The sequence below is a fragment of the Oncorhynchus nerka genome, linkage group LG28, assembly GCF_034236695.1.
Source record: "Oncorhynchus nerka isolate Pitt River linkage group LG28, Oner_Uvic_2.0, whole genome shotgun sequence".
In the NCBI taxonomy this organism is placed as follows: domain Eukaryota; kingdom Metazoa; phylum Chordata; class Actinopteri; order Salmoniformes; family Salmonidae; genus Oncorhynchus; species Oncorhynchus nerka.
In genome coordinates, this window is record NC_088423.1 from 28,035,789 (window position 1) to 28,063,011 (window position 27,223).

General features: G+C 40.9%; 1 protein-coding gene across 2 annotated transcripts; it reads left to right on the forward strand.

Moving 5' to 3' along the window:
• The first annotated feature begins 1,988 nt into the window (after nucleotides 1-1,988).
• Nucleotides 1,989-27,005, forward strand: LOC115113080 (S-adenosylmethionine synthase-like). 2 transcript variants are annotated; one of them, XM_029640305.2, is made up of 9 exons: nucleotides 1,989-2,256; nucleotides 7,169-7,246; nucleotides 7,783-7,905; nucleotides 9,759-10,015; nucleotides 20,672-20,797; nucleotides 24,015-24,107; nucleotides 24,288-24,470; nucleotides 24,666-24,799; nucleotides 25,125-27,005. In XM_029640305.2, exons 1-9 carry the CDS (start codon nucleotides 2,187-2,189, stop codon nucleotides 25,225-25,227), a joined length of 1,167 nt encoding a protein of 388 aa, XP_029496165.1. In that variant the 5' UTR covers nucleotides 1,989-2,186; the 3' UTR covers nucleotides 25,228-27,005. The 2 variants fall into 2 exon arrangements, with proteins under 2 accessions (XP_029496165.1, XP_064868809.1); XM_065012737.1 differs by lacking the exon at nucleotides 25,125-27,005 and having other exon boundaries at nucleotides 24,666-24,803.
• The last annotated feature ends 218 nt before the right edge of the window (nucleotides 27,006-27,223 follow it).

A 27,223-nucleotide genomic window follows, 5' to 3' on the forward strand; every position in this document is an offset into this window, starting at 1 on the left:
TAAAAGACGCACAGCTTTGAACTCTGTCTCCTGCATTTGACTCCACACCCACGACACCCGGAGCATTACACTGTTGGCCTCTCAGAAAAAACCCACTCCTTAGCTCTTGGAGTCCCATGCAGGAAAAGCTAGACTAGAATAGCTTGCTGGACATTATTTTGGGGGGCATTTCTTATACTAACAGACTATTCAAACAGGGACGCAAGCTCTTTTTTTGCTGGATGTTAAATACAGCAGCCAATAGAGCTCATGGGTAGTTTGAAAGAAGAGTGAACATGTGATGGAAGTAGGCTATAGCAGTTATTTATTCAGACCCATAACCATTCAATCTTCATGAAGAGAAGTGAAAGTCTTCTGCATCTAATTGTAGTCCCATATTATTCAAGGATGTCATTAGAATGATGAAGATAAGGACAACAAAACATATTTCATGTAACCTTTTAAAGTGAGGAAGGTGTGACGACCCTCCCACTCTGTCTGCCGTATTCTCTCTTTGTTCTTGTTTCCTTGTTAGGATGCCGGTGGGCGGAGTTGGGAGGGTCGTCAGCTACATGGGAAACACCTGGGCCCGGTGTGTCCCAGGATAAATACATAACTTCCCCACTTCCCCATTCATGGAGGAGACTCTCTCCATGCAGACACCTTTATAGATTTTGTTGTGTATCTTGGTGGTTTTTGGTTGATTGTTTTGGCACCTTTCAACACCCTGCATTATCACATTCATGCATGCAAAACACTCACTTACACTACTGATTACACACACCATTGTATATTGTACTTAGTTTACTTTACTTAATAAATATATGTTTTGTTACTCCTTATCTCCACGTTGTCTCCCTTTTGTTACGGGCTTTGAGCCGGTTCGTGACAAAGGAATGAAGCAACAATAGAGAGAAAAAGAAGAGGTAGGCTAATAACATTAGGGGAAATATTATGAATGCGTCAGCTATACTAATTATACAAATAGGCACTATTATGTTTCAAAATTAAAATCAAATTATGTAGCCTATACTGCACCAGAATCATATGTTCTCTTCTACTTTATCATTGAACGAGAATTCCAAGAGTGTGCAAAGCTGTCATCAAGGCAAAGGGCTACTTTGAAGAATCTAAAATCTAATATATATTTTTATTTGTTTAACACTTTTTTGGTTACTACATGATTCCATATGAGTTATTTCATAGTTTTGATGTCTTCCCTATAATTCTACAATGTAGAAAATAGTCAAATAAAGAAAAACCCGAAGGTGTGTCCAAGCTTTTGACTCGTACTGTACATTGGATAACAGCACAATCATTTGGGCTTGGACTCATTAAATGTCCTTAATGTAGGGCTCATAAAATGTAGGCTATTTAATATATGGCTCAGGTAGCATCAGGTATGCAAATCGCTAATCAAATCCAGACATATTTATATGCTTTATAATGCTTTTGAATGACACATCCAGCTTTGGTGGGAAATACTCAGTCATAAATGATTTATTCCCAGGATGGAACATTTGTAAAATACTGGGAAAATATTCAGCCCTAACATCAACTATAGAAATGTTTATATTGTTCAATTCTCTCCATCTATTTTCCTATAAATAAAATGTGTTTTTTAAACACCAAGTTATATTGCCAAACCAAAGTAGTTGAAGAAAGGTAGATTGTCATATATAAAAGCCTCTCTCTTTCTCTCTCTTCATACCTTTACACAGCCCCAGCTCAATCCTAATGGAGAGCTAACCAACCCGGAGAATAGAGGGGAGTGATAGTTTGCTTTCTACAGCCCAACAAGGGTATCTGGACTCCAGCAGCACCCCGTGGACGACAGAAGTTGTAGATTCCTTCCACCATTCAGGATTGTGGAAAGAACAAGGGTTTAATTGGGACTTGACTACATTTTAAATCCCCTCCATCAACAACTCCCCCCTGGAATGGTCTGTCCCATGGGTTCACCACATGATGTGTGTGTGTGTGTTTTCTCTTAGCCATATATAGGACTATGTGTAGATAGTCCAGGAGTTCTGGATAGAGATCTGGATAGACAGACAGTCAATTGACCCCACGGCTGCAACCCTCACTCTTTCTACCTTCTCGAGCAGGAATATAAACCTCTCACCAGATCTATTTGGCTGCTGTTGAAGGAAAAAGAGGAACTTCTCTGTGTTTTTGAGTGGTTCTGAGCACCTGCCTGTGTCAAAATGAGTGACACTCTGCTGGATGATGAGTCCTTCATGTTCACTTCGGAGTCTGTCGGAGAGGGACATCCAGGTGAGTCTTCTCCTGGTTCCATTTGACTTGCTCTTTACTTGCTCTTTACCAGTACTCACAATTTTTTCTAGCCGTGGCCCCACAGCTATAGCAACATGCTCAATGAGAACCTACATCTGTGCCTGTCAGATGAAGTGTGAATAGTTACTCAATGTTGATAATGCACATTATATATTTGTTGCATGGCTACAGTTTGACACAATCATAGTTCAAGTGTATATAGCCCTCAAATTCAAATCTGAATATCAAAGCCAGTTCCAGTACTTTTTTCATACTTCCCCTTTAATCAGGGACTGATTTAGACGGGTGCAATTAAATATCAGGAAGGACAGAAAAACCAGCACTAGTTTGGACCTCGTGTCAAACTCATTCCATGGAGGGCCGAGTGTCTGAGGGTTTTCGCTCCACCCTTGTACTTGATTAATGAAGTAAAGTCACTAGTTAGTAAGGGACTCCCCTCACCTGGTTGTCTAGGTCTTAATTTAAACTAAAACCTAAGACACTCTGCGGAATGAGTTTGACACCCCTGTCGTAGCGTAGATCTGAATACCCCTGGTATATGTATGAGATATAAAAGATGGAAAAAAAATTTTTGGGAAAGAATTTAACTAAATGTCTAATATTTGCTCAAAAACTGATTACCGTGCTGATGTAAAAACACAGCGTAATGGTGCTCTATGACACAAAGATAGTATCTAGTCAGCCACTATAAGACCCTGGAGGTAGTTAATCTGTCTGTGCTCCTGGCAGACACATTTACACATTTACTATGAGAGCATATGGATGGTATTCCATTGATAGACTACCCCCATGGCTCTCTCTTTTTCTCACTCTGTCTCTCTCTCTCTCTGTCTCTCTCTCCCTGATGGGGGATATTGAGTAGAGGTCTGGTGTAGAGTTGCATTGCTGAGAGAAAGGGAGAGAGAGAGTGACGTATGCTCCCACAGTACACTATTGCCAGCACGCACACACATTCACACAAACAGTCTGATGATGCATCACCCACCAATACAAGCACAGCGGTGGGCCGATAGTGACACACAGTACATTGCACACACTGTTCCACAGAAATCAGTAAATCAATTAAGTTTGATAAATTGTGGTGTGTGTGGTTTTTTTCTTTGGGGGGGTGGGGTATAATGTTGCAGTTTGATTGGCTCTTATTTTAAAATGTTCATTCTGCTAAAGCAATCAACGGTCTGGGGTCCCGTACACTCCGCCCCCTCCAACCATGTTAACTCCAACCACGTCCAATCCAAATTGCTAAAACCTATTCTGCCCTCTTTGGGTGAAGTGAATAGAAAAAAAATGGGATGTGGTACTTACAGGACTTTTTTATGCATGATAGTACTTTAAAAAAGTGTCAATATTTTGAGAATAATGTGGCAATAATTCAAGAATAAACAATGAAGCAGGGGTTTTACGCAAAGGTGTTTGTGGGAGGGTTAATATAGGTAACCACACAGACTTCAATGAAATACCTCACCTGAGTCTGTGTCGTTCCTCCTTCTGAAAATAATCTATGGCACAACTTCTTCCAGGTCCAAATAGGCCTGCTTATAATAATATGGTTATTATGTGCTAAAAGAGATAGGATTTCCTTGTTACTAAAGCCAATTCTAAAGTATAGTTTCACCAGGTCATCTAACATCATGCATTTCAATGGTGGCGCACACAGCAACAGGGAGCCAGGGCGAAAACATCATGCATTTCAATGGTGGCGCACACAGCAACAGGGAGCCAGGGCGAAAACATCATGCATTTCAATGGTGGCGCACACAGCAACAGGGAGCCAGGGCGAAAACATCATGCATTTCAATGGTGGCGCACACAGCAACAGGGAGCCAGGGCGAAAACATCATGCATTTCAATGGTGGCTCACACAGCAACAGGGAGCCAGGGCGAAAACATCATGCATTTCAATGGTGGCGCACACAGCAACAGGGAGCCAGGGCGAAAACATCATGCATTTCAATGGTGGCGCACACAGCAATAGGGAGCCAGGGCGAAAACATCATGCATTTCAATGGTGGCGCACACAGCAACAGGGAGCCAGGGCGAAAACATCATGCATTTCAATGGTGGCGCACACAGCAACAGGGAGCCAGGGCGAAAACATCATGCATTTCAATGGTGGCGCACACAGCAACAGGGAGCCAGGGCGAAAACATCATGCATTTCAATGGTGGCGCACACAGCAACAGGGAGCCAGGGCGAAAACATCATGCATTTCAATGGTGGCGCACACAGCAACAGGGAGCCAGGGCGAAAACATCATGCATTTCAATGGTGGCGCACACAGCAACAGGGAGCCAGGGCGAAAACATCATGCATTTCAATGGTGGCGCACACAGCAACAGGGAGCCAGGGCGAAAACATCATGCATTTCAATGGTGGCGCACACAGCAACAGGGAGCCAGGGCGAAAACATCATGCATTTCAATGGTGGCTCACACAGCAACAGGGAGCCAGGGCGAAAACATCATGCATTTCAATGGTGGCGCACACAGCAACAGGGAGCCAGGGCGAAAACATCATGCATTTCAATGGTGGCGCACACAGCAACAGGGAGCCAGGGCGAAAACATCATGCATTTCAATGGTGGCGCACACAGCAACAGGGAGCCAGGGCGAAAACATCATGCATTTCAATGGTGGCGCACACAGCAACAGGGAGCCAGGGCGAAAACATCATGCATTTCAATGGTGGCGCACACAGCAACAGGGAGCCAGGGCGAAAACATCATGCATTTCAATGGTGGCGCACACAGCAACAGGGAGCCAGGGCGAAAACATCATGCATTTCAATGGTGGCGCACACAGCAACAGGGAGCCAGGGCGAAAACATCATGCATTTCAATGGTGGCGCACACAGCAACAGGGAGCCAGGGCGAAAACATCATGCATTTCAATGGTGGCGCACACAGCAACAGGGAGCCAGGGCGAAAACATCATGCATTTCAATGGTGGCGCACACAGCAACAGGGAGCCAGGGCGAAAACAAAGTATCCAAGTATCACCACCCATCGCCGTTGTTTTCTCTCCACTTGGCCCTAATACTCTTCTGTAGTTAACAGTATGTAACAGTGTAGTGTATTGGTATTTCTATATTGCCTTTAAATTGTTTAACTTGGGTCAAACGTTTCGGGTAGCCTTCCACAAGCTTCCCACAATAAGTTGGGTGAATTTTGGCCCCTTCCTCCTGACAGAGCTAGTGTAACTGAGTCAGGTTTGTAGGCCTCCTTGCTCACACACGCTTTTTCAGTTCTGCCTACAAATGTTCTGTGGGATTGAGGTCAGGGCTTTGTGATGGCCACTCCAATACCTTGAATTTGTTGTCCTTAAGCCATTTTGCCACAACTTTGGAAGTATGCTTGGGGTCATTGTCCATTTGGAAGACCCATTTGCGACCAAGCTTTAACTACCTGACTGATGTCTTGAGATGTTGCTTCAATATATCCACACAATTTTCCCCTGAGGTCTTGGCTGATTTCTTTTGATTTTCCCATGATGTCAAGCAAAGAGGCACTGAGTTGAAGGTAGGACTTGAAATACATCCACAGGTACACCTCCAATTGACTCAAATGATGTCAATTAGCCTATCAGAAGCTTCTAAAGCCATGACATAATTTTCTGGAATTTTCCAAGCTGTTTAAAGGCACAGTCAACTTAGTGTATGTAAACTTCTGACCCACTGGAATTGTGATACAGTGAATTATGAGTGAAATAATCTGTCTGTAAACAATTGTTGGAAAAATTACTTGTGTCATGCAGAAAGTAGATGTCCTAACCAACTTGCCAAAACTATAGTTTGTTAAACAATACATTTGTGGAGTGGTTTAAAAACAAGTTTTAATGACTCCAACCGACACATACTTTACTGGGTGACTTTCACTTTTACTTGATGCGATTTCTATTAAGGTATCTTTACTTTTACTCAAGTAAGACAATTGAGTACTTTTCCCACCACTGCTCTTTTGTTGCTGAGAAAATGCAAACCTGTAGTGTAAAAACAAATACCCCCAAAATTGTGAGTTTAAAAGGGTTTCTAAAGTTCTAATCCACATAATAATTCACATTTCCTGTTGCTGTAGGATTATTTTGCTGCTGTAGCAAACTGGCTCAAATTAAGATCCTACATCTGTATGTACACCAGGGCTTGAAATACAGTGGTAAACTTAAACTCCAGATTAAGATTATTAATGTGAGATAATGATGACTTTGGGCATGTGCATCTGTATTGCATAGTTTTGCATGCCAGGCATAGGATACAGGGCCTTCAGAAAGTATTCCTACCCCTTGATTTATTCCACATTTTGTTGTTTTGCAGTCTGAATTTAAAACAAATCTCACCCATCTACACACAATACCCCATAATGACAAAGTGACAAAGTTTTTAGAAATGTTTGCAAATGTATTGAAAACGAAATACAGAAATATCTCATTTACATAAGTAATCACACCACTGAGTCAAAACATGTAAGAATCACCTTTGGCTGCGGTTACTGCTGTGAGTCTTTCTGGGTGTCTCTAAGAGCTTTGCACACCTGGATTGTGCAAATATTTGCTAATTATTATTTAAAAAATGTTTTAAACTCTGTCAAATTGGTTGTTGATAAATGCTAGACAACCATTTTCAGGTCTTGCCAAATACTGCTCTTTTGTACTTTGGGATTATCCCCCAAAAAAGGAATGTGACACTTTTGAAAGATTTCACGAGTTCAATGGGTACAATCCTGTTCATGAGGATATTATTAATTCGCATCACGCTCAAATACACTTTGTTTCGGTGTTTCTTGATTCAAGCCATGTGCCGGGTGGCGCCGGGTGGCACATCACTCCAACGACTCATCAATGTATTTGTGTCTGCTTTGTATCCTTTGTTCTTTTCATTTATTTCTGTCCTTTTCCAGACAAGATATGTGACCAGATCAGTGATGCTGTCCTGGATGCTCACCTGAAACAGGACCCAGATGCCAAGGTTGCCTGTGGTGAGTTAGAGGGGGACACATTTAAAGGAAACACACAGAATAACAGGGTCATGGTGAGTGAGGGGACACATTTAAGTGAATCACACAGACCAACAAAGGCAAATGTCCCAAAAGCATTTCACCATGCATTCCTTCTGTTCTGTCTAAAGCTAGCACTGCTTTCTGTTTTGTTTGAACTCAAACCCTTTGATTTTGTCTTACATAACTTCTTAATTTCCAAGAAAAAACTCAAGGAAATAAGCTTATTAGAATAGTTGGGACACACAACACATAAGAAACCCACTGACCCCATATTGGGATATTGATCTAATGTACATTCTACACTTATCTATGTCCACTATGAACTCAAAACTATTTGTTGTTGTTGTAGTTGATTTGTATCCCAATATCAAGGTCTACAAGTTCAAAATACCTTACCAATCAATTACACAACACTTGAGACATACTTACATAGAATACCACTTATCTAAAGATAAGTGTCATTGGTTGTTATTACACAGTTATAAAGTGTTAATGGTTGTCTTCACCCTGTGTAGAGACGGTGTGTAAGACTGGCATGGTGCTGCTGTGTGGAGAGATCACGTCCCGGGCCAATGTAGACTACCAGAAGGTTGTCAGAGACACGATCAAACACATCGGCTACGACAACTCAGACAAAGGTGAGAAACAGGCTTCTGTTGTACTCAAACCAGTATGTTTCTACTGAACAAAAATATAAATGCAGCATGTAAAGTGTTGGTCCCATGTTTCATGAACTGAAATAAAAGACCCCCAAAATGTTCCATACACACAAAAAGCTTATTTCTCTCAAATGTTGTGCACAAATTTCTTTACATCTCTGTTAGTGAGCATTTTTTCTTTGCCAAAATAATCAATCCACCTGACAGGTGTGACATATCAAGAAGCTCATTAAACAGCATGATCATTACTGTTCATTTCTCTACTCTTCACCTGAAACGGGGCCCAGATGCCAAGGTTGCCAGTGGGAGTTAGAGGGGGACACATTTAAAGGAAACACACAGGGTCATGGTGAGTGAGGGGACACATTTAAGTGAAACACACAGACCAACAAAAGCAAATGTCCCGAAAGCATTTCACCATGCATTCCTTCTGTTCTGTCTAAAGCTAGCACTGCTTTCTGTTTTGTTTGAACTCAAACCCTTTGATTTAGTCTTACATAACTTCTTAATTTCCAATAACAAAATCAAGGAAATAAGCTCATTAGAACAGTTGGGACACACAACACATAAGAAACCCACTGACCCCATCTTGGGATATTGACCTAATGACACAAGTGTTCTCTTCTCTACCAACGTTGTTTTAGACAATTTGGCAGTACGTCCAACCGGACTCACAACCACAGACCATGTGTAACCATGCCAGCCCAGGACCTCCACATCCAGCTTCTTCATCTGAGACGGTCGTCTGAGACAAGCCACCCGGACAGCTGAGGAAACTGTGGGTTTGCATACCCGAAGAATTCGGTTATGCAGAAACCGTCTCAGGTGCGTGCTCATCGTCCTCACCAGTTTCTTGACCTGACTGCAGTTCGGCGTCGTAACCGACTTAAGTGGGCAAATGTTCACCTTCGATGACCACTGGCATGCTGGAGAAATGTGCTCTATGTGGATTTCAACTGTACCAGGCAGATGGCAGACGGCATGTATGGCGTTGTGTGGACGAGCGGTTTGCTGATGTCAACGTTGTGAACAGAGTGCCCCATGGTGTTGGTGGGGTTATGGTAAGGGGCAGGCATAAGCTGTGGACAACGAACACAATTGCATTTTATCGATGGCAATTGGAATGCACAGATATACCGTGACGAGAACCTGAGGCCCCATTGTCGTGCCATCACCTCATGTTTCAGCATGATAATGCACGGCCCCATGTCCAATGATCTGTGCACAATTCCTGGAAGCCGAAAATGTCCTAGTTCTTCCATGGCCTACATACTCACCATACATGTCACCCATTGAGCATGTTTAGGATGCTCTGGACCAATGTGTACGACAGCGTGTTCCAGTTCCCACCATTATCCAGCAACTTCGCACAGTCATTGAAGAGTGGTGGGACAACATTCCACAGGCCACAATCAACAGCCTGATCAATTCTATGGGAAGGAGATGTTGTGCTGCTTGAGGCAAATGGTGGTCACACCAGATACTGACAGATTTTCTGATCCACAACCTTACCTTTTTTAAGGTATCTGTGACCAACAGATGCATATCTGTATTCCCAGTCATATGAAATCCATAGATTAAGGCCTAATGAATTTCTTTCAACATACTGATTTCCTTATATGAACATTAACTCAGTAAAATCGTTGAAACTGTTGCATGCTGCGTTTATATTTTTTTGTGAGTGTTCTGCTATACTATAGTGTAGATTGCATAATGTAGAAAATCAGAAACATACTAGAGGATGAATCATGACCCTCTGTCTCTCTTTTCCTCCCTCTTTCTCTTCCCCTCCATCTCTCTCTCTTTCTGTCCCTACCTTTCTCCCTCCCCAGGTTTTGACTATAAGACGTGCAATGTGTTGGTGGCTCTGGAGCAGCAGAGTCCAGACATTGCTCAGGGTGTCCACATCGACAGGAAAGAGGAGGATATGGGAGCTGGAGACCAGGGTCTGATGTTTGGCTATGCTACAGACGAGACAGAGGAGTGCATGCCTCTCACCATCGTCCTGGCTCACAAACTGAATTCCAAGATGGCCGAACTCAGACGCAACGGAACCATCCCCTGGCTCCGCCCCGACTCTAAAACACAGGTGAGACTGAGAGAATTACCAATGAACTCTCTCTCTCTCCCTCTTTCTCTCTCTGGGGGGGATATACAGTTGAAGTCTGAAGTTTACATACACCTTAGCCAAATACATTTAAACTCAGTTTTCCACAATTCCTGACATTTAATCCTAGTAAAAATTCCCTGTCTTAGGTCAGTTAGGATCACCACTTTATTTTAAGAATGTGAAATGTCAGAATAATAGTAGAGGGAATGATTTATTTCAGCATTTCTTTCTTTCGTCACATTCCGAGTGGGTCAGAAGTTTACACACACTCAATTAGTATTTGGTAACATTGCCTTTAAATTGTTTAACTTGGGTCAAACTTTTCAGGTAGCCTTCCACAAGATTCCCACAATAAGTTGGGTGAAATTTGGCCCATTCCTCCTGACAGAGCTGGTGTAACTGAGTCAGGTCTGTAGGCCTCCTTGCTCGTACATGCTTTTTCAGTTCTGCCCACATATTTTGAGGTCAGGGCTTTGTGATGGCCACTCCAATACCTTGAATTTTCTGGAATTTTCCAAGCTGTTTAAAGGCACAGTCAACTTAGTGTACTGTATGTAAACTTCTGACCCACTGGAATTGTGATACAGTCGATTATAAGTGAAATAATCTGTCTGTTAACAATTGTTGGAAAAATGACTTGTGTCATGCACAAAGTAGATGTCCTAACGAACTTGACAAAACTATAGTTTGTTAAAAGGTATAGGGGGCAGCATTTTCACTTTTGGATAAATAGCGTGCCCAATTTCAACTTCCTGCTACTCATGCCAAGAATATAAGATATACTATTAGTAGATTTGCATAGGAAACACTATGAAGTTTCTAAAAGTGTTTGAATCATGTCTGTGAGTATAACAGAACTTATGTAGCAGGCAAAACCCCGAGGACTAACCGTTTAGAATTTTTTTTTTTAGGTCTCTGTCTGTTCATTGCCTTCTCATTGGGAAACGATATTTCTTAGAATCTTGTTTTCAGTTCCTACCGCTTCCACTGGATGTCACCAGTCTTTGGAATTTGGTTGAGGTTATTCCTTTGTGCAATGAAGAAGTATGGCCATCTAGGAACTGCGTTGCACTATTGAGAGTTGCGCAAGACTTGAAAAGTAGCTTGGTTTGTTGTCTTCTTGTATTGAACACAGATAGACCCATCTTCAATTTCATCGATTATTAACGTTTAAAAATACCTAAAGTTGTATTACAAAGGTAGTTTGAAATGTTTTGGCAAAGTTTACAGGCAACTTTTGAAATATTTTGTAGTGACTTTGCGCAATTTGGAAGCTGTTTTTTCAAATACGCCAAATAAATGGACATTTTGGATATATATGGACGGAATTAATCGAACAAAAGGACCAATTGTGATGTTTATGGGACATATTGGAGTGCCAACAAAAGAAGCTTGTCAAAGGTAAGGCATGTTTTATATTTTATTTCTGCGTTTTGTGTAGCGCCTGCAGGGTTGAAATATGCTACCCTCTTTGTTTACTGTTGTGCTATCATCAGATAATAGCTTCTTATGCTTTCGCCGAAAAGCCTTTTTAAAATCTGACATGTTGGCTGGATTCACAACGAGTGTAGCTTTAATTTAGTATCTTACATGTGTGATTTAATGAAAGTTTGATTTTTATATAATTTTATTTGAATTTGCTGCGCTGCATTTTCCCTGGCTTTTGGCCAAGTGGGACGCAAGCATCCCCTATACCATCAGAAGTTAACAATAAATTTGTGGAGTGGTTGAAAAACAAATTTTAATGACTCCAACCTAAGTGTATGTAAACTTCCGACTTCAACTGTATTAGAAGAGAGGTGGTGTAGGGTTGCATATAGAGAATAAGAGAAAGGGAGAGAAATGAATGAAGAGAGAGAAAGTAAGGAAAAAAGAGGGAGAACAATTGAGAGAGAGAATTGAATTGAAATATAATTGAGAGAGAGAGAGAGAGAAGCATGTGGTCCCCACTTGAAACCATGACACCCCACTGAGAGTTTACTCAGGTGTTACCATGAGACTATGTGACTAGTCTGTTTTCACCCCTGAGTGGGAATGAGTTGACCCCTAACCCTGACCTGTCTGGAGCAAAGGAGACGGTCTGGTTCCATTTCAACTTCTACCTCTTCTCCTAGCACCTACTCCCATCAATGTTCACAGATCTAAAAGGATTGGAGAGGTGTCAGTAATGTGGTGGAAGCTCCACTGAGGTTGCCCTAAACTACACGTCTAGCATCCAAGTTGGGAGAAGGAGCAAGGAGCTGAAATGGAACAGACCAAAATCCAATGGATTCTTTCCTCAGGCAGCTGTAACCTTATGGGTAATTCTCAAGCAATTCTCAAATTCCTGAGTTATGAGCGGGAAGTGAAGAGGGAAGGGTCTTCAGTTTTAGGGGTATTTTTGAATGGGGCTGGAAAAGGAATGGCCCAAAATAGGATCTTGTGAGAGGGATTACATTCAGGCATTAGGGGGGGGGGGTTCAGACATTCACATGAAGGGAAGTTCAGTTAGTTAACCAAGGCCCTCAGAAAATGTTATTGATATCTGATAACATTGACAGGCACGTGTCTTGGCTTCAGGACTGAACATAATAAAGACAAGCATGTAGCAAAACATGTGATGATATTAATTAACAGTGCAAATTGTCCAAACAGATCCTCAAGGTAAATGGATGATTTTGAATATGTTATTGGACCATAAACAGATATAGCTTTTTAACCTATACGGTCCGAATAATGATGATCCACGCTTCTTTTGAAATATATTTTATAATTTATCAACCCCACAAGCAACACTAGACTCTATTATTATGGTGGGAGATTTTAATATGGTTTTAAATACCTCTATGGACCGTAAAGGAAATCACACTGCAAACTATCCCCCTCAGGCACTTAAGGAAATCATGAATGTCATGGATATATTGGAATTAGTGGGTATATGGAGGCTTACTGTAAATACCCTGACCTAGTGAGATATAGAGTGAGGGGAAAAAGTATTTGATCCCCTGCTGATTTGCCCAGTGACAAAGAAATTATCATTCTATAATTTTAATGGTAGGTTTATTTGAACAGTGAGAGACAGAATAACAACAAAAAAATCCATAAAAACGCATGTCAAAAATTGTATAAATTGATTTGCATTTTAATGAGGGAAATAAGTATTTGACCCCCTCTCAATCAGAAAGATTTCTGGCTCCCAGGTGTCTTTTATACAGGTAACGAGCTGAGATTAGGAGCACACTCTTAAAGGGAGTGCTCCTAATCTCAGTTTGTTTCCTGTATAAAAGACACCTGTCCACAGAAGCAATCAATCAATCAGATTCCAAACTCTCCACCATGGCCAAGACCAAAGAGCTCTCCAAGGATGTCAGGGACAAGATTGTAGACCTACACAAGGCTGGAATGGGCTACAAGACCATCGCCAAGCAGCTTGGTGAGAAGGTGACAACAGTTGATGCGATTATTCGCAAATGGAAGAAATACAAAAGAACTGTCAATCTCCCTCGGCCTGGGGATCCATGCAAGATCTCACCTTGTGGAGTTGCAATGATTATGAGAACGGTGAGGAATCAGTCCAGAACTACACGGGAGGATCTTGTCAATGATGTCAAGGCAGCTGGGACCAACCGAGAAAACGATTGGTTACACACTACGCCATGAAGGACTGAAATCCTGCAGCGCCCGCAAGGTCCCCCTGCTCAAGAAAGCACCAATACATGCCTATCTGAAGTTTGTCAATGAACATCGGAATGATTCAGAGGACAACTGGGTGAAAGTGTTGTGGTCAGATAAGACCAAAATGGAGCTCTTTGGCATCAACTCAACTCGCCGTGTTTGGAGGAGGAGGAATGCTGCCTATGACCCCAAGAACACCATCCCCGCCGTCAAACATGGAGGTGGAAACATTATGCTTTGGGGGTGTTTTTCTGCAAAGGGGACAGGACAACTTCCCCGCATCAAAGGGATAATTGACCTGGCCATGTACCGTCAAATCTTGGGTGAGAACCTCCTTCCCTCAGCCAGGTCATTGAAAATGGGTCGTGGGGATGGGTATTCCAGCATGACAATGACCCAGAACACACGGCCAAGGCAACAAAGGAGTGGCTCAAGAAGAAGCACATTAAGGTCCTGGAGTGGCCTAGCCACTCTCCAGACCTTAATCCCATAGAAAATCTGTGGAGGGAGCTGAAGGTTCGAGTTGCCAAACGTCAGCCTCGAAACCTTAATGACTTGGAGAAGATCTGCAAAGAGGAGTGGGACAAAACCCCTCCTGAGATGTGTGCAAACCAAGTATTAAGTCATGTTTTGCAGAGGGGTCAAATACTTATTTCCCTCATTAAAATGCAAATAAATTTATAACATTTTTGACATGCCCTTTTCTGGACTTTTTTGTTGTTATTCTGTCTCTCACTGTTCAAATAAACCTACCATTAAAATTATAGATGGATCATTTCTTTGTCAGTGGGCAAACGTACAAAATCAGCAGGGGATCAAATACTTTTTTCCCTCACTGTACATTGCGGAGGCTTAATCAAGCTAGTCGTCTTGATTACTTTCTTATGCCATTCTCTCTGGCACCAAAAGTTTAAAAAGTGTTGATAGGGGACAGAATGCGGTCGGACCATCACATAATTGGCATATAAATTACTCTTACAGAATTACCATGTGGGCAAGGATACTGGAAATGTAATCAAAGCCTACTTGTTTTTAACTAGAACAGAATAATTTATAACTGGCTTTTTCTGATATAACAGATGTATAGCAGAGTCCCTTATTGCATGGGACTCTTTTAAATGTGCCTTTAGAGGCCATGAAATGCAGTACTCATCAATAAAACAAAAGCAATTTAGGTAAAAAGAGTCCATATTAACAAAAGAAATTGAAGGACTAACAGTACAGATAGATAGCAATCAAAACTGTCCCATAGAGGCACAGAATAAGTTAGAGGAAAAACAAAAAGAAATGGAGGAACTTATTCAAGAAAGATCCAGTGTAATATGTAATAAAAATACTGGATGGAATATGGGGAAAAATGCACCAAATTATTTTTAAATCTTCAACATAGAAATGCTACCTAAAAGTGTCTTGTTACAAATGACGGAGTCGCTCAGGATTCACCAAACAATATTTTGAAAGAGGAAGTAAAGTACTTTAAGAATATGTTTTTGTTTCAGTCTCCCCCATTTCCACTAAACGAAGCTAATTGTATGGATTGTTTTCCTATTAATAATGTAAAATGAACATCTGTACAGAAAGACTCATGTGAAGGCCAAATTACAGAGGAGAAACTTCTTTATGCATTTAAAGCCTTTAAGTCCGGGAAAACTCCAGGGCTGGATGGCACACCAGTGGAAGTATACCAAACTTTTTTTTATATACTAAGAGGACCATCATTAGCATGTTTTAACCACTCCTATATAAACGGTAGATTATCAGACACTCAACAAGAAGGTCTGATTTCATTATTAATGAAACTAGGTTCCAAAGGGTGTATATATATATATAAAGATCCAGTCCATTAAAAAAATTGGAGGCCCCTTACACTGTGATGCAAAAATTATAGCACAATGCATAGCGCATAGAATTAAAAAGGTATTGTTGGATATTATTCATCCTAATCAGACAGGTTTTTTACATGGACGATACATTGGAGATAATAGTACTGGAAACAATAGAACACTATGAAAAATCTGGGAAACCAGACCTGGTATTCATAGCTGACTTCGAAAAGGCATTTGATAAAGTACGACTGGAGTTTATATGTAAATACCTGGAATATTTCAATTTTGGAGAATCTCTTATAAAATGGGTTAAAGTTATATATAGTAACCCTAGGTGTAAAATAGCAAAATAATGGCTACTTCTCAGAAAGTTTTAAACTGTCCAGAGGAGTAAAACGAGGTTGTCCACTATTGGTATAGCTATTTATTATTGCCTTCGAAAGGTTAGCTGTTAAAATCAGATCCAACAATAATATCAAATGGTTAGAAATTCAGCGCTTAAAAACAAAGGTGTCATTATACGCTGATGATTCATGTTTCCTTTGAAATCCACAACTTGGATCCCTTCACCGCCTCATAGAGAATCTAGATACTTATTTAACCTCTCTGGATTACAACCAAATGATGATTACGTGTTGGATCACAAAAAAATAATGTAAAAATAACTTTTACATTACCGTGTAGTTTACCAATAAAATGTTCTGATGGTGATGTGGATATACTCGGTATACTTATCCCGAAATAAATAAATGATCTCACTCCAATAAATGTTAATAGAAAGTTTGCAAAAATAGATAAGATCTCGCTACCATGGAAAGGAAAATACCTTTATTTGTGGAAAAATCACCATGATTAACTCTTTAGTCATATCCCAGTTTACCTATTTGCCTATGGTCTTGCCATCAATTGTGCAAGTTCTCCCACTTACAAAAATGAGAGAGCCCTGCAATTGTCATCATAGGTACACTTCAACTATGAAGTTTATGAATTTATTTGCAAATTATTGTGGAAAATAAGTATTTGGTCACCTACAAACAAGCAAGATTTCTGGCTCTCACAGACCTGTAACTTCTTCTTTAAGAGGCTCCTCTGTCCTCCACTCGTTACCTGTATTAATAGCACCTGTTTGAACTTGTTATCAGTATAAAAGACACCTGTCCACAACCTTAAACAGTCACACTCCAAACTTCACTATGGTCAAGACCAAAGAGCTGTCAAAGGACACCAGAAACAAAATTGTAGACCTGCACCAGGCTGGGAAGACTGCATCTGCAATAGGTAAGCAGCTTGGTTTGAAGAAATCAACTGTGGGAGCAATTATTAGGAAATGGAAGACATACCAGACCACTGATAATCTCCCTCGATCTGGGGCTCCACGCAAGATCTCACCCCGTGGGGTCAAAATGATCACAAGAACGGTGAGCAAAAATCCCAGAACCACACGGAGGGACCTAGTGAATGACCTGCAGAGAGCTGGGACCAAAGTAACAAAGCCTACCATCAGTAACACATTACGCCGCCAGGGACTCAAATCCTGCAGTGCCAGACGTGTCCCCCTGCTTAAGCCAGTACATGTCCAGGCCCATCTGAAGTTTGCTAGAGAGCATTTGGATGATCCAGAAGAAGATTGGGAGAATGTCATATGGTCAGATGAAACCAAAATATAACTTTTTGGTAAAAACTCAACTCGTCGTGTTTGGAGAACAAAGAATGCTGAGTTGCATCCAAAGAACACCATACCTACTGTAAAGCATGGGGGTGGAAACATCGTGCTTTGGGGCTGTTTTTCTGCAAAGGGACCAGGACGACTGATCCGTGAAAAGGAAAGAATGAATGGGGCCATGTATCATGAGATTTTGAGTGAAAACCTCCTTCCATCAGCAAGGGCATTGAAGATGAAACGTGGCTGGGTCTTTCAGCATGACAATGATCCCAAACACACCGCCCGGGCAACGAAGGAGTTGCTTCGTAAGAAGCATTTCAAGGTCCTGGAGTGGCCTAGCCAGTCTCCAGATCTCAACCCCAGAGAAAATCTTTGGAGGGAGTTGAAAGTCTGTGTTGCCCAGCAACAGCCCCAAAACATCACTGGGCCAAAATACCAGCAACAGTGTGTGAAAACCTTGTGAAGACTTACAGAAAACATTTGACCTCTGTCATTGCCAACAAAGGGTATATAACAAAGTATTGAGAAACTTTTGTTATTGACCAAATACTTATTTTCCACCAGAATTTGCAAATAAATTCATAAAAAATCCTACAATGTGATTTTCTAGATTTTTTTTCTCATTTTGTCAGTCATAGTTGAAGTGTACCTATGATGAAAATGACAGGCCTCTCTCATCTTTTTAAGTGGGAGAACTTGCACAATTGGTGGCTGACTAAATACTTTTTTGCCCCACTGTAGATGGGAGTGGTTGAATGGAGCTGAAGGGTGGGACTAATAACAACAAGTTAACTCATGTAAAATATACTTTGTCCATAAAATGTATATAGGTTCAGAACTTTTGTGAAACAGCACAGTTAAAAAATATGGCAAATAGAAATAAAACTGGATTGACATCAGAAATAGATGAGAAAGGTTGAGTGTATAGTATGTATAAGCTGGAAGTTGAAGCCTAAGTTTTGTTGTTTCATTAGTTTACTCCAATTAGGGGAGGGGTGGTAGGGTTAGTCAGAAAATAATAAAGGATTTTTTTTTTAAGTGTATGTATATACACTAGCGTTCAAAGGTTTGTGGTCACTTCGAAATGTCCTTGTTTTTGAAAGAAAAGCATATTTTTTGTCCATTAAAATAACATCAAATTGATCAGAAATACAGTGTAGACATTGTTAATGTTGTAAATGACTCTTGTAGCTGGAAAGGGAAGATTTTTTATTGAATATCTGCATAGGCGTACAGAGGCCCATTATCAGCAACAATCACTCTGGTGTTCCAATGGCACGTTGTGTTAGCTAATCCAAGTTTATAATTTTAAAAGGCTAATTGATCATTAGAAATACCTTTTGCAATTACGTTAGCACAGCTGAAAACTGTTGTTCTGATTAAGGAAGCAATAAAACAGGCATTCTTTAGACTAGTTGAGTATCTGGAGCATCAGCATTTGTAGGTTCAATTATAGGCTCAAAATGGCCAGAAACAAATAACTTTCTTCTGAAACTCATCAGTCTATTCTTGTTCTGAGAAATGAAGGCTATTCCATGTGAGAAATTGCCAAGAAACTGAAGATCTCGTACCATGCTGTGTACAACTCCCTTCACAGAACAGCGCAAACTGTCTCTAACCATAATAGAAAGAGGAGTGGGAGGCCCCGGTGCACAACTGAGCAAGAGGACAAGTACTGTAAATTAGAGTGTCTAGTTTGAGATTAAATAGTACCCGCATAACACCAGTCTCAACATCAACAGTGAAGAGGCGACTCGGGGATGCTGGCATTCGGTGTAACTCATCCCAAACCATCTTAATTGGGTTGAGGTCGGGTGATTGTGGAGGCCAGGTCATCTGATGCAGCCCTCCATCACTTTCCTTCTTGGTCAAATAGCACTTACACTGCCTGACAGTGTGTTGGGTCATTGTCCTGTTGAAAAACAATTGATAGTCGCACTAAGCTCAAACCAGATGGGATGGTGTATCTCTGAAGAACGCTGTGGTAGCCATGCTGGCTAAGTGTGCCTTGAATTCTAAATAATTTTATTTATTTATTTTTTATTTCACCATTATTTAACCAGGTAGGCAAGTTGAGAACAAGTTCTCATTTACAACTGCGACCTGGCCAAGATAAAGCAAAGCAGTTCAACACATACAACAACACAGAGTTACACATGGAGTAAAACAAATGCAATAATGCAGTAGAAACAAGTCTATATACGATGTGAGCAAATGAGGTGAGATAAGGGAGGTAAAGGCAAAAAAAGGCCATGGTGGCAAAGTAAATACAATATAGCAAGTAAAACACTGGAATGGTAGATTTGCCGTGGAAGAATGTGCAAAGTAGAAATAAAAATAAATAATAATAAATCACAGATAGTGTCACCAGCAAAGCACCCCCGCACCATCACACCACACATGCGGAGATCATCCGTTCACCTACTCTGCGTCTCACAAAGACACATAGGTTGGAACCAAAAATCTCACAATTAGACTCATCACACCAAAGGACAGCTTTTCACCGGATGGATTTCCACCGGTCTAATGTCCATTGCTCATGTTTCTTGGCCCAAGCAAGTCTCTTCTTCTTGTTGGTGTCCTTTAGTAGTGTTTCTCTGCAGCAATTCGATCACGAAGGCCTGATTCACGCAGTCTCCTCTGAACAGTTGATGTTGAGATGTTTGTTACTTGAACTCAGTGAAGCATTTATTTGGGCTGCAATTTCTGAGTCTGGTAACTCTAATGAACTTTTAACAAGGCACACCTGTTAATTAAAATGCATTCCAGGTGGCTACCCCATGAAGCTGGTTGAGAGAATGCCAAGTGTGTGCAAAGCTGTCATCAAGGCAAAGGGTTGCTACTTTGAAGAATCTCAAAAATAAAATATATTTTAATTTGTTGGTTACTTTGTTGGATAATTTTTTGGTTACTACATTTGTTGGTTAATTTGTTGGTTACTACATGATTCCATATGTGTTATTTCATAGTTGTGATGTCTTCAATATTTTTCTACAATGTAGAAAATATTAAAAATGAAGGAAACCCTGGAATGAGTAGGTGTCCAAATTTTTGACTGGTACTGTATATGTATGTGTATTTATATGTATTATATATATATATATATTTTTTTTTTTTAAGTATTTAGTCATTTGCAAATACATTCATAAAAAATCCTACAATGTGATTTTCTGATTTTTATTTCTTATTTTGTCTGTCATAGTTGAAGTGTACCTATGATGAAAATTACAGGCCTCTCTCTTCTTTTTAAGTGGGAGAACTTGCACAATTGGTAGCTGACTAAATACTTTTTTGCCCCACTGTATGTATACTGTATATATTGGAAAAGATGCAGACAATGGCATTGATGGAGGCTACAAGCTCTCAATATTAAAGCTGATCTACCCCATAAGAAAATATAAAAAACATGCAGCAGAACAAATATGATAACATATCTCATCTCCTCCCCTCTTCTCCCCCCTCCATCCCTCCCTCTCATCGCTATCTCATCAGGTGACGGTACACTATGAGCAGCAGAATGGGGCAGTGATCCCTATAAGGGTCCACACCGTGGTCATCTCTGTTCAACATGATGACTTCATCGGCCTGGAGGAACAGAAGAAGGTGCTCAAGGAGAAGGTACGTACTCAGGGCCTGCCCTCCCATTAGGCAAGATTAGGTGGTCGCCTATGGCGGCACTTGAATTTGGGGCGGCATTTTGAAAATTGGCTACCGCCTTCCGGTGCCCCTGATCGGCTACTACACCGCTGCCGGTGCCCCAGCCACCAGCTCATAGTCATTGCTGCATCTCATAGCCACCCACCCCATTCCCGCTTCTCCCAAAGTTCACTCCCCCTATCCTTGGTAGCTATGGTTATATGTGTGTGTTTTAGGGGATTATCCAATTGTGAAACATTAATACAAATGAATCTGCCAATTAAATTATTGTATTGTTTTTTATGTTTGTGTGTGATGAAGATGATTGGTGATTAAGGCAGTAGCCTAACCTAGCCTGTTAATGTTAGCTAGCTACTAGTGGAAATCATTTCAGCTAAAGTAAGCTATAGAGATTTGCAACCAAATTTGTTACCATGTCTAAGAGACAAAAACCATCAGGAAGTGAATATATATTTAAAAAAAGAGGCACAATCTCTAAACCAAAGAAATTTGCTGCTGAAATTGATCAGCATAAAGCAATGTCCATCAGCCGGTGTGGAGAACGATAAGCCGCCAAGGACAGGCCGTTAATTTGCAGAGAAGGACGAGCCCCCATTCACTGGTTCTAGCAGCCAAGAGGACGAACCAGAGGAGTCTGAGCCATCCACTTCCACAGATGATGACAGTTCTCTGGGTAGACAAGAACAGGTGGTCGCACCAGGCCACATCTCCAAACAATGCGGGCAGAGACCTTGCTATCTGGGACACGGACTCAGATTAGTTCCTCTACGTCCCTGATGACAGTGGTGCTGCTGCTGCTAAATCCAACTCCCAGACAAAAAACATAAAAGATCCCGGTGAGGGGCCCAAATATATGAATGGATCTTTACGGGATATGTTAGTGCGGGCTGGGCCACATCAGAATAAGGAGGGGCATTTCCCAAAAGATTGTTGGTGGCCCAATACAATAGGAGAATGGCAAATGGGAAGAAAGTGGAGAGACCATGGCTTGTTTATTCCAAGAAAAACGATGAAGCCTTCTGTTTTTGCTGCAAACTTCTTTCACACGAGTGCAAATCTGCGCTGGTCAGGAATGGAACCAGGGACTGGAAGAATCTGTGCCACCTCCTCATCTCACAGGAGAAGTCGCATGACCGCCTAGATAGTTTCCAGAGGTGGAAGGAGCTGGAGATCAGGCTGGTGTCCAAGCAAACTATCGATGCCCAAGCCCAACGGGCTATTGACGGAGAGACTCTCCATTGGCAGCAGGTGCTGCAGAGGCTCATAGCCCTGATATGCGTAATGGCCACCCAGAACATTGCACTTGGTGGGACCACTGACAGGCTAAATGAGCCAAATAATGGGAACTTTCTGAAGTTTGTGGAAATGCTGGGTATCTTAAACACAATTCGTTAAGGCCGGGTCATTGACAGAAAGCTTGTTTTACACTGCTCCAGCGAAACGAGGCCCACCATGCATTTATGAAAGCACATGTTTCCAAAGCTCAAACGATCTCACTCTTTTTACAGTTCGACAGGAATATTAAATGATAGGTTAAAGATGTTAAATAAAAGTGTTATTTTTATTGTAACAATTGTGGGGTCCTACAATGTGGGATAATAGATGTCATATTATTAGTCAGAAACTATGTTTGATTGCAACATTGTAACTCTCTGATGCAGAGGTTAAAGTCAAATTCCTTTCTGCCCGGTAATGGACCTCCTATTTGTGCACGCGCGCACCAACTATTTTTATGGGCCTAATTATAGAATTACATATAGAATTGGAGCCTATCTCGTCCTATTCAAAAACGTGGTAGGCTTACCTGTTTGACAAACACAATTATGCTATCCATAGAAGTCGGTATAGCCAAATCCTCCAATACTGTCGCATGCACTCCTAAAATACCTCCATGTCTGGTAAGGGCTTGGTGTGTATGGGTGTTAGGGCTCAAATTGAGTGAGGGTATACCTACTGGTACAGCAGGTATAAATACATAAGAAGAATCCAGATTATATAAAGCATTCGATAACAATGAACTCCATGATTCCTCATGGTAGAAACAAGCTTTAAAATGGCCAAAAAAGATGGGGATATATTGATTGCTCTCTGTGACATTCTGAAGTCGAGCTGCAGCCTATAGTATTCAAGGAGACAAACAAATTGACTTTGCTATTCTGTCCCTATTAATTGAGCTTTTCACTCTCTGAAAAGAGAATATGTCTGTTTAAACCCAGGCAGCTTTTAGGGAAGCACTTCTGTTTTTTGGTTATTTATTTTTTTTACCTTTATTTAACTAGTCAGTTAAAGAACAAATTCTTATTTTCAATGACAATCTAGGAACAGTAGGTTAACTGCCTTGTTCAGGGGTAGAATGACAGATTTTTACCTTGTCAGCTCAGGGATTCAATCTTGCAACCTTTTGGTTACTAGTCCAACACTCTAACCACTAGGCTACCTGCCACTAGCTACCTACCTGCCGCAATGGAGGAGTAGAGGCTAAGTTGAACCTTACATTTTTCTGCGTTAGAGCGTCTGTCTGGGTGGAAAGGTAACTTTTGAAAGATTAAAATATTTGCAAACAGCATTGCATACAAGACAATCTGGTTTGACATTAGAGAAATATGGTGAGAATGCCTATTTCTCTCTCCATTCTTACCTGAAACCTCTATTTTCATTATCCTCCTTTCTTCTGAGACTTTTTCAGACCAACATTTTATTTGGATTGCAAGATGTTTTTCCCCAATCAACACACACAGAAATATATAAAACTAATGTAATAGACATTGGTGATTTTATCTTTGTAATGACATTGAACTAATTATATAGCCTAATTGTTGTTTAATTTGTAGTGTAGGACTATGAATTGGGCTGTTAACATGTTCCTCCAACTTTTAGCTGAGAAAAAAATTGGCCCAAGACCAAACCTATTGCCAACCCCTGCTGTACATAGTCTAGCGGGGGATGGGAGGTCGGCAGCAGGTTCTTGTCTTGCCTAGGGCGGCAGAATGTTCAGGGCCAGCCCTGTGCATGCTGGATGATATGGCTAGGAAGTTTATTGAAATTCCAATTCAAGTATTTTTTCTAAACTTGGCCAAAGTATCTGTATGTGTGGCTCTGGTGGTGGATGCAATGTAAAGCACTTTGATGCGTTTTGAAAGGCTTCATAAAAATGTACTATATTATTCCCTCCTATCAGGTAATCAAGGCAGTGGTTCCAGCTAAGTATCTGGATGATAAGACCATCTACCATCTGCAGCCCAGTGGACGCTTCGTCATCGGAGGACCCCAGGTGAATGTCATAGCCTAAATGGGTGCAATCACGCATGTAAATAGACACAAGTTCACTCACCTTCCCTACACACACACACACAAACACACAGCTCATTCTTTAAAGACCAAAGGATATAATGCAAGATCAAACCTCAAAACAAACACAATATCAACTCCTGCTATCTTCTTCCTCTGCCAGGGTGATGCTGGAGTGACGGGTAGGAAGATCATCGTTGATACGTACGGAGGCTGGGGGGCCCACGGTGGTGGAGCTTTCTCTGGTAAAGACTTCTCCAAGGTGGACCGCTCGGCTGCCTATGCTGCCCGCTGGGTGGCCAAGTCCCTGGTCACGGCCAAATTGTGCAGGAGGGTGCTGGTTCAGGTGAGGTCTTATCATGGTTCTCCTGGTTGTCGTAGTTCTACTCCACAATAAAATAGCAACCAAATACATCAGTTCTCCTGACAGAGCTGACATCAGCTAATGACTTTTGACTTTATATTGTCACTACCACTGTATCAGTGGTTGTCTCAAAATGTTGACATGAGCATTGAGGGCATTATGTCTGTGTGACTGTAGGTATCCTACGCCATCGGAGTGGCCCACCCTCTGTCCATCTCCGTGTTCACCTACGGCTCGTCACAGAGGTCTGAGAGAGAGCTGCTACATATCGTCAACAAGAACTTTGACCTACGACCTGGTGTCATCGTCAGGTAAACACCTCACCTCTAAAGTCACACCATCTTGTCGTCATCAAAGGAAAACTGTTGTTTGTAATACATAGATAATCTCACACAACAATAAATTAACCATAGAGGTCTATATCAGTCTTAAGGTACCTTTTTGTCCATATTATTAGCTCAATGAAAGAACCCATCTCGAGAGCTGCAAAGTTGTAAGTCATGCTTATCATGTCATTGAGAGATTTGTGTGGACATTTACGTTACACAAGCAGTGGTAGTGTACATTTGTGTATCAAATTCCGTTACAGGTGTGTCTTTCCCACCTCTGATGTGTGTTTTATCGCTCGCTCCACAGGGAACTGAACCTGAAGAGGCCAATCTACCAGAACACAGCATGCTATGGCCACTTTGGCCGGAGTGAATTCACCTGGGAAGTCCCTAAAGAGCTCACCTACTAAACATCCCCTCCTGGGTGGTCAAATATATAACGAGCTGATGTGGAGATCGAAAACAGGCCCCCTCTACAGGCTACAACCACAAATGGTTCTGCTTTTTCATTGGCTAGTGTTGAGGTTAAAGGGATAGTTCGGGATTTTGGCAACGAGGTCTTTTATCTACTTCCGCAGAGTAAAATGAACTTGATTATGCTATCAGATCCCCATAGACTTTCAGTCATTGCGCTAACGCTAGTTAGCATTCCCTCATGAAACTATCTCTACCATTTTTACATAACTGTGTCCAGTATGAAGGAAGTTAGAGGTAGTTTCGCAAGCGAATGCCAACTAGTGTTAGTGCAATAACTGGAAGTCTATGGGGATCTGCTAGCATAATCAAGTTCATCTGACTCTGTGGAAGTAGATGGATGGGCTCTTTGCCAAAATCCCGAAGTATTCCTTTACGTTTTATGGCTTGGAGTTATGATTAGGGTAAAAGGTAAGGTTTGGACTTGTGCTGATCAATCATTAATGTTGTTGCGGCCCATAGAGTGGGATTTGTTTGTTTATTCTTCTTGTCATCTCTCTTCTCTCTCAAACAAAACCAACCATATAATAATCAATAAAGTTAAATATTGAAAAGAATCTAAACTGTGAATATACTGTATAGCAATACATCCCCTCCACTCTGTCCATATCACTTCAAGATGGTGCTATAAATCCTGTATTCATCCATAATCTAAGGGGAATATGTATCTGCAGGTTCAATCAACCAAAGTATATTTATCTTTTATCAGTAGGGTCTTTCAATCCCATCTAATGTTAGGAGGGAGATCACCCTCTAACTTGGGTTTTGGCCGCGGTTACAACTATTTTCTTTGCACTGTATCAAACTGGTTTATATTATAAGTAGTTCTGTAAAGATCAAATCCACATGAAAGTCTTAATTTTATCATTCTCATCGATGCTGCAAGACTTTATTTAATTTTTTACAGTGCATTACTACTACTACAACGACACAACAGCAGCAACAATGACAGGTGTATAGTCAGATGACACAGGTTTCTTATACCGGGGATGTGTCGGGACGTATATATACTGTACCTCTTACCAGTGTGTTACAGTTGACCAGATGTGGCAGTGGAAATAGACTTGCAAAATAAGGCTTCATAACCATTTATAAGGCATCATAATGATGCTTTATAACTGTTTATAAGGCCTTATAATGCTTTATGATGCATCTATTAACCCCTGCTCAGTCCTGTTTGATTATGCTATTTGTATCTTCATCTGTAAAGCTGCTGCTGGGATCTATCTCACTGGAAACAATATTAGCGGCCTTGAATGAATTAACTGTTCTCATCTCAACTCTGATGGCCGATAGTGGATAAGGTTTGATGTATTTAGTTTTTTGACTTGATTGTGAGTTAATTGTTGTGATTATTTGTCTATGAATAGATTATGCATAGATTGCCAAACTGCATGTTGCCAACAGTAGGCATATTATTTTGTGGACCAATGATTCTACATTTGTACAATTTTACATGCCTGAGATGATGCTCTCTGAGAATAATAACGTTGAGCTTGCCAGACAAACACGACAGAAGTATTTTAAGTTGATGTCAGAATGTACCTCTTTCCTCAGAGTTTCAAACCACTAGTGTATTTCTTCTTTCATCCATTTTCCCAATTCTTTCAAACCATCTCTGGGACATTCACCTATTTGAAATCAGTGATAAGCTGTTTGTCTGTCTGTCTGTCTCTCTCTCTCTCTCTCTCATTATAAACATATTTTGCATAGACTCTTGTCTGTTTACATGATATGTTTTACTCTGAGTTGCTGGGCCCTGTATTTTATTTAAGGACATATTAGGGGAATAGTGTATAAAACAAAGTCTTCCAAATAGTTTCAGGATGCTGGTTTTGTCAAACAATAATTAAAGAACCTGAGAAATACCTTCAAATAGATAGAAACCACCCTGATGTGTTTCATTTTTAGAAACATGAATTAAATTAAACA